The sequence below is a fragment of the Babylonia areolata genome, chromosome 32, assembly GCF_041734735.1.
Source record: "Babylonia areolata isolate BAREFJ2019XMU chromosome 32, ASM4173473v1, whole genome shotgun sequence".
Classification (NCBI taxonomy): domain Eukaryota; kingdom Metazoa; phylum Mollusca; class Gastropoda; order Neogastropoda; family Buccinidae; genus Babylonia; species Babylonia areolata.
In genome coordinates, this window is record NC_134907.1 from 12,846,415 (window position 1) to 12,853,914 (window position 7,500).

Below are 7,500 nucleotides of genomic sequence, written 5' to 3' on the forward strand. Positions count from 1 at the left end.
GCCGTCTTGATCTGAAGAGAACAGAGAAAGGGAAAGAGAACTTGAGAGAAAGAGAAGAAGAAGAAGAAATAAAGAGAGACGTGACGGGCAAAGAGGGAAGGAGAGGACAGAAAGAGAGAGAGAGAGAGAGTGGATGATAGGGAACTCAGAACTCAAAACGTTTTTATTCAAGGATTAAGATTTTAGCCATAGCCTATTCTTCCAATCTGTCCTCGCTAATCTACATCTATTACAAAATAGCACACACATAAATGAAAGGAAAAGGTTTTCATGCAGAAGGGTATACATAATGAAGAAAACAACCCCCCCCCCACACACACACACACACACCCGTGCACACACATGCATACACACACTTGACGTTCGCGCGCGAGCGCACACACATATATACCCACACACGCACGCACACACACTGAGAGCACCCCCTCCCTCCCCCCACACACACTAAGATTGACAGATGGATAGGACAGTGAGTCAGAGAGAGAGAGAGAGAGAGCCAGAGAGAGAAAGAGAGAGAGAGGGGGCGGGTGAGAGAGGAGAAAGACAGAGACGGGGAAGAGAAACAAAGGAAGAGAAACACAAAGGAAGAGAAACAAAAAAGAGAAACAAAGGAAGAGAAACAAAGGAAGAGAAATAAAGGAAGAGAAACATGAAGAGAAACAAAGGGAAACAAAGGAAGAGAAACAAAAGGAAGAGAAACATAAAGGAAGAGAAACAAAAGGAAGAGAAACAAAAGGAAGAGAAACATAAAGGAAGAGAAACAAAGGAAGAGAAACAAAGGAAGAGAAACAAAGGAAGAGAAACAAAGGAAGAGAAACATAAAGGACGAGAAACAAAGAGAAACAAAGGAAGAGATACAAAGGAAGAGATACAAAGGAAGAGAAGCGTAATGTGAACACAGAGGAGACACTTCAGGGGGGTTGGGGGGGGGGGAAGAGGGGGGCCGGGGAGGGAGTGGTGTAAGAAGAGGAGAGTTTTCAGTTTTCAGTTTTCAGTAGCTCAAGGAGGCGTCACTGCGTTCGGACAAACCCATATACGCTACACCACATCTGCCAAGCAGATGCCCGACCAGCAGCGTAACCCAACGCGCTTAGTCAGGCCTTGAGAAAAAGAAAAAAACAAAAACAAAAACACACACACACACACACAAACAAACAAAAAAGAGTAAGGTTTCATGTCCTCTTACGGCCGTTACGGGCAGTGAAATCAAACACAGATCTCGGCCTGAGGTGACAGGCCTTCACTGACACCCTGACCTGTAATCTTCTGTCTTATCTCAGTGAGGTGACAGCCCTTCACTGACACCCTGACCTGTAAGCTTCTGTCTCATCTCAGTGAGGTGACAGGCCTTCACTGACACCCTGACCTGTAATCTTCTGTATTATCTCAGTGAGGTGACAGTCCTTCACTGACACCCTGACCTGTAATCTTCTGTATTATCTCAGTGAGGTGACAGCCCTTCACTGACACCCTGACCTGTAATCTTCTGTCTTATCTCAGTGAGGTGACAGCCCTTCACTGACAACCTGACCTGTGATCTTCTGTATTATGTCAGTGAGATGACAGCCCTTCACTGACAACCTGACCTGTAAGCTCTGTCTTATTTCAGTGAGGTGACAGCCCTTCACTGACATCCTGACCTGTAAGCTCTGTCTTATCTGTGAGGTGACAACCCTTTACTGACACCCTGACCAATGAACTGTCTTATCTCAGTAAGGTGACAACCCTTCACTAACATCCTGACCTGTAAGCTTGGTCTTATCTGTGAGGTGACAACCCTTCACTAACATCCTGAACTGTAAACTCTGTCTTATCTCAGTGAGGTGACAGCCTTCACTGACATCCTGACCTGTAACTTCTGTCTTATCACAGTGAGGTGACAGCCCTTCACTAACATCCTGACCTGTAAGCTGTGTCTTATCTGTGAGGTGACAGCCCTTCACTGGTATCCTGAACTGTAAACTTCTGTCTTATCACAGTGAGGTGACAGCCCTTCACTGACAACCTGACCTGTAATCTTCTGTATTATCTCCGTGAGATGACAGCCCTTCACTGACATCCTGACCTGTAATCTTCTGTATTATCTCAGTGAGATGACAGCCCTTCACTGACAACCTGACCTGTAAGCTCTGTCTTATCTCAGTGAGGTGACAGCCCTTCACTGACACCCTGACCTGTAATCTTCTGTCTTATCTCAGTGAGGTGACAGTCCTTCACTAACAACCTGACCTGTAATCTTCGATCTCATCACAGTGAGGTGACAGTCCTTCACTGACAACCTGACCTGTAATCTTCTGTATTATCTCAGTGAGATGACAGCCCTTCACTGACAACCTGACCTGCAATCTTCTGTCTTATCTCAGTGAGGTGACAGCCCTTCACTGACACCCTGATCTGTAATCTTCTGTCTTATCTCAGTGAGGTGACAGCCCTTCACTGACACCCTGACCTGTAATCTTCTGTATTATCTCAGTGAGGTGACAGCCCTTCACTGATAACCTGACCTGTGATCTGTATTATCTCAGTGAGGTGACAGCCCTTCACCGACAACCTGACCTGTAATCTTCTGTATTATCTCAGTGAGGTGACAGCCCTTCACTGACAACCTGACCTGTGATCTTCTGTATTATCTCAGTGAGGTGACAGCCCTTCACTGACAACCTGACCTGTGATCTTCTGTATTATCTCAGTGAGGTGACAGCCCTTCACTGACATCCTGACCTGTAAACTTCTGTCTTATCACAGTGAGGTGACAGCCCTTCACTGGTATCCTGAACTGTAAACTTCTGTCTTATCTCAGTGAGGTGACAGCCCTTCACTGACATCCTGACCTGTAAACTTCTGTCTTATCACAGTGAGGTGACAGCCCTTCACTGACAACCTGACCTGTAATCTTCTGTATTATCTGTGAGGTGACAGGTGACAGCCCTCCACTGACATCCTGACCTATAAGCTTCTGTCTTATCTCAGTGAGGTGACAACCCTTCACTAACATCCTGAACTGTAAACTCTGTCTTATCACAGTGAGGTGACAGCCCTTCACTAACATCCTGACCTGTAAGCTCTGTCTTATCTCAGTGAGGTGACAGCCCTTCACTGACACCCTGACCTGTAATCTTCTGTATTATCTCCGTGAGGTGACAGTCCTTCACTGACACCCTGACCTGTAAACTTCTGTCTTATCTCAGTGAGGTGACAGCCCTTCACTGACACCCTGACCTGTAAACTTCTGTCTTATCTCAGTGAGGTGACAGCCCTTCACTGACATCCTGACCTGTAAGCTCTGTCTTATCACAGTGAGGTGACAACCCTTCACTGACACCCTGAACTGTAAACTTCTGTCTTATCACAGTGAGGTGACAGTCCTTCAGTGACACCCTGAACTGTAAACTTCTGTCTTATCACAGTGAGGTGACAGCCCTTCACTGGTATCCTGAACTGTAAACTTCTGTCTTATCACAGTGAGGTGACAGCCCTTCACTGACATCCTGAACTGTAAGCTCTGTGGAAGAAGACAAGAATGACTGCAGGATTCTTCAAAGACAAAAAACTAAAGTTATAAAAACCTTTTGGGTGGCAGTTGAATCCTCTTTGTTTTGACACGGCGTTTCGAAACCATAGGCCCGTTGTCAAGTGATGAGAAGAGGACAGTGTGAATAGGAAAGCCTATGTGAGGAAAGGGTAAGCTCTGTCTTATCACAGTGAGGTGACAGCCCTCCACTGACGAGCATGCTTGGCAGCAGCAGCAGTCAAGGGGTTAACCCTGGTTCGATCTTGATCTCCTTCCTGGATGTTTTGTTTCCCCTCACCCCCCACCCCCACCCCCACCCCCACCCCCTCCCGCCCCGCCCCACCCTCTTCCACCTCCAACCCTACACTTGTTACAGTCAGCTGTGTCCCCCAACTATGACCATCAGAACAGCAGACACAACAACTGTTGTCCCAACTATCTGGACAAGGATTTTGATTCCAGTGGAGGGTGTCTTGCCCCAAGTTACATCCCCCACTCTCGTGGCCATGTGTTAGGACATGGTGGTGTTGAGATGGCCCCCAAAGGCCAACTGACCCCCAAGCTTGCAGCACTTCTTCTTCTTCTTCTCCTTCTTCTTATTCTGCGTTCGTGGGCTGCAACTCCCACGTTCACTCGTATGCACACGAGTGGGCTTTTACGTGTATGACCGTTTTTACCCCGCCATGTAGGCAGCCATACACCGTTTTCGGGGGTGTGCATGCTGGGTATGTTCTTGTTTCCATAACCCACCCAACGCTGACATGGATTACGGGATCTTTAACGTGCGTATTTGATCTTCTGCTTGCATATACACACACGAAGGGGGTTCAGGCACTAAGCAGGTCTGCACATATGTTGACCTGGGAGATCGTAAAAATCTCCACCCTTCACCCACCAGGCGCCGTCACCGTGATTCGAACCCGGGACCCTCAGATTGACAGTCCAACGCTTTCACCACTCGGCTATTGCGCCCTGCAGCACTAACAGCCGGTGAAATCTTGCCTTCAAGTCTGATGGTCATAGTCCTTGACAAAAGACTAAGCTGTAAAAAAAAAAAAAAGTGGAGAGTACAGTGGAGAGTGTCTTGCCCAAGTGACATCCCCACTGTCTCGGCCAAGAGGGCTTCGGAACAGCTGGGTTTGAGATGGACAACTAATCCCCAGGCCTCCAGCACTAACAGCCAGTGAAATCTGCCTTCAAGTCTGAGGGTCACAGTCCTTCACAAAAGGCTAAGCTGTAAGTAGAATCCCCCAATGGCAGTGGTGGAGAAACCGTTGATCATACGGCTCTCACTTTGCTTTTTCAACTCCTTGTTAAACAGTCCAGTTGGTTCGCTGTTATAGTTGTTAGTTTTTCATTAGAAATATGTTTTATTGTTATGATTTTTTGTTTATTTTTTTTTAAACAAAACTTAAATCAATAATTTTCACACACACACACACACACACACACACACACACACACACACTCACTTTCACTTACTCGAATGCGTAAACAGTAATTCCCCCCCCCCACCCCCACCCCCCCACCCCACCCCTCTCCTCCCACTCGATTTTTTTTCCTTCCCTCGTCTAATATCACTTACAGTGAAAAGACGTTAAACTAAAGAACGAACGAACGAACTTTGCCTGTTGGCCCAACTGCAAGCCAATGTATCAGTCTCTTGACACGACACCCCTACACGTACTCACCAGGCCCTCAGTGAGGTCAAAGCCCACCACGTATCCCGTGGGCCCCACCAGTTTGCTGAGGAGGAACACGAAGCTGCCGGATCCACAGCCAATGTCAAGGATGCGTTTTCCTTTCAGGTTCTCTGGGAAGTTCAGTCCGGAGCCGTAGTATCTGAAACAAAAACGGAGTGGGTCAATCATTCATATGTACAAAAAAAATATATATATATATACATATATATGTATATACCACGCCCTCCGCACACACACACACACACACACACACACACACACACACACACACTTTCACTTACTCGTATGCGTACACAGTAATCCCCCCACCCCCCACCCTCCCTCTCGATTTTTTTCCTTCCCTCGTCTAATATCACTTACAGTGAAAAGACGTTAAACTAAAGAACGAACACACACACACACACACACACACACACACACACACACACACACACACACACACACACCCTACCACGCCCTCCACACACACACACACACACACACACACACACACACACACACACACACACACACACACCATCTGACAGCAGGCTGAGCTCCAGGACAAACAACGACCTGAGCTGCGACATCCCCACCTGCACGACACGGTACAGGCAAATGACGTTCTTCCCCGAGGACCATACCAGAATGGAACAAGCTGCCTCAGGAGGTTGTGACGACTGAGTCACTGGACTGCTTCAAGTCCAGGCTGGCCTCCCATCTCTAGAACCTGAAACAACCCCCCCCCCCTCCCTATTACCCCTAACCCTCCCTCTTACCCTCCTCCTGACCACTGGTTCCCTACAACCCCCCCCCCCCAACCCCCCCGCCACCCCTCCCAGTTACTTTTTCTACCCCTGCCCCCCCCCCCCCCCACCCCCATCCACGGCTGCTGCAGAGGCTTGGCATCATGTTGGTGCATGCTGAACGTGCACTGGCTGGCCAAGCCACCAAACAAACAAAAAAAATATTTATTTTTAATCCTCACAACAGCGCAATCTTCGGCAATCTCCCGAAACTACGACAGAATCATCTGTAAAAATGATGTTGGCCGTATAAAGGAAGAAGAAGACACCAACCCCCCCCCCCCCCCCCACACACACACACCCTACCACGCCCTCCACACACACACACACACACACACACACACACACATAATGGCCACACACCTCTTTTTAATCTCCTCACTCAGCTGAGCGAAGCTGCCTTTCTGCTCTTCAGTCAGCTGTTCCTCGTTACAGCGACAGACGAAGTTGGTCTCCACGTTCAGCTTGTTGTAAAAACCCCGCACCACATCAGAGAGAGGATGGTCCGCCATCTTGGCAAGCGTGTTCACAGGTCACGTGGGATGTTACGTCAGTCACTGAGGCCTGCCGGGACTGAGGCTGTCGGGACAGGTCGCAAAAAAAAAAAAAAAAAAAAAATCGAAGTCAGATCCACAAACCCACACGTCTTCGCGTCGCGCACATACATTTCTTGTAACACACAGCACGCGCACGTACGTGCGTATGCGAATAGGCTCTCTCTCTCTCTCTCTCTCTCTCTCTCTCTCTCTCTCTCTCTCTCTCTCTGTCTCTCTCTCTCCCGCTCTCCCCCTCTCTCCCTATCTCTCTCTCTGTCCCTCTCTGCCCCCTCCTCTCTCTCTCTCTCCCTCTCTCTCTTTCTCAACTCCTCTCTCCCTATCTCTCTCTCTGTCTCTCTCTGCCTCTCTCTCTCTCTCAGCTGACAGCTGACAATTCTTAACGACCGTAAATATATGACAGATAGTGCTCGATATATTTATCACAGTTTGAAATTTAGATCAACCAGTTAAGTAATTTAGTTAGTGTTTATTATCTGTTTATTTCCGTACCTCGTGGGCTGATGGCCACATGTTCCAAGATGTGTAAACGGAAAAACAGTTTGTCCATATCCATATCCATTTTGTGAACGTCCCAGTGTGTGTGTGTGTGTGTGTGTGTGTGTGTGTGTGTGTGTGTGTGTGTGTGTGTGTGTGTGTATCGGAGAGTGTGGAAGAACATTTTACATATGTTTTGGTGCTTTTGATTTCCCCTCCCATCCCCCCATCCCCTGATATGAGCAAGGCTAAAGTCAATAGACCATTTGTCTTGTCTTCTCTCTCTCTCTCTCTCTCTCTCTCTCTCTCTCTCTCTCTCTCTCTCTCTCCGAAAACAAATGATATGATTCCATTGAAGCAGGGAGCAACTCGGTTTCAATGGGAGAAAATGATTCTGGAAGATCATTTCTTTCAAATAAATTTTTTTTTAAAGAATATAAGAAAAAAATAAATAAATAGAATTTGGGAAG

The 7,500-nt window shown here is 47.6% G+C and overlaps 1 protein-coding gene across 2 annotated transcripts in view; it reads right to left on the minus strand.

The window, feature by feature from the left end:
- LOC143276470 (arsenite methyltransferase-like) overlaps nucleotides 1–7,500 on the minus strand; it is a 67,490-nt gene that overhangs the window by 44,736 nt on the left and 15,254 nt on the right. For both annotated transcript variants that reach the window (XM_076580980.1, XM_076580979.1), the window contains exons 2-4: nucleotides 6,363–6,578; nucleotides 5,203–5,353; nucleotides 1–11 (exon numbers count right to left, since the gene is read on the minus strand). The exon at nucleotides 1–11 is cut by the window's left edge and continues 126 nt beyond it. In XM_076580980.1, the coding sequence (XP_076437095.1) occupies nucleotides 1–11; nucleotides 5,203–5,353; nucleotides 6,363–6,511 (311 nt within the window). In that variant the 5' untranslated portion in view covers nucleotides 6,512–6,578. The remainder of the gene's footprint in view (nucleotides 12–5,202; nucleotides 5,354–6,362; nucleotides 6,579–7,500) is intronic.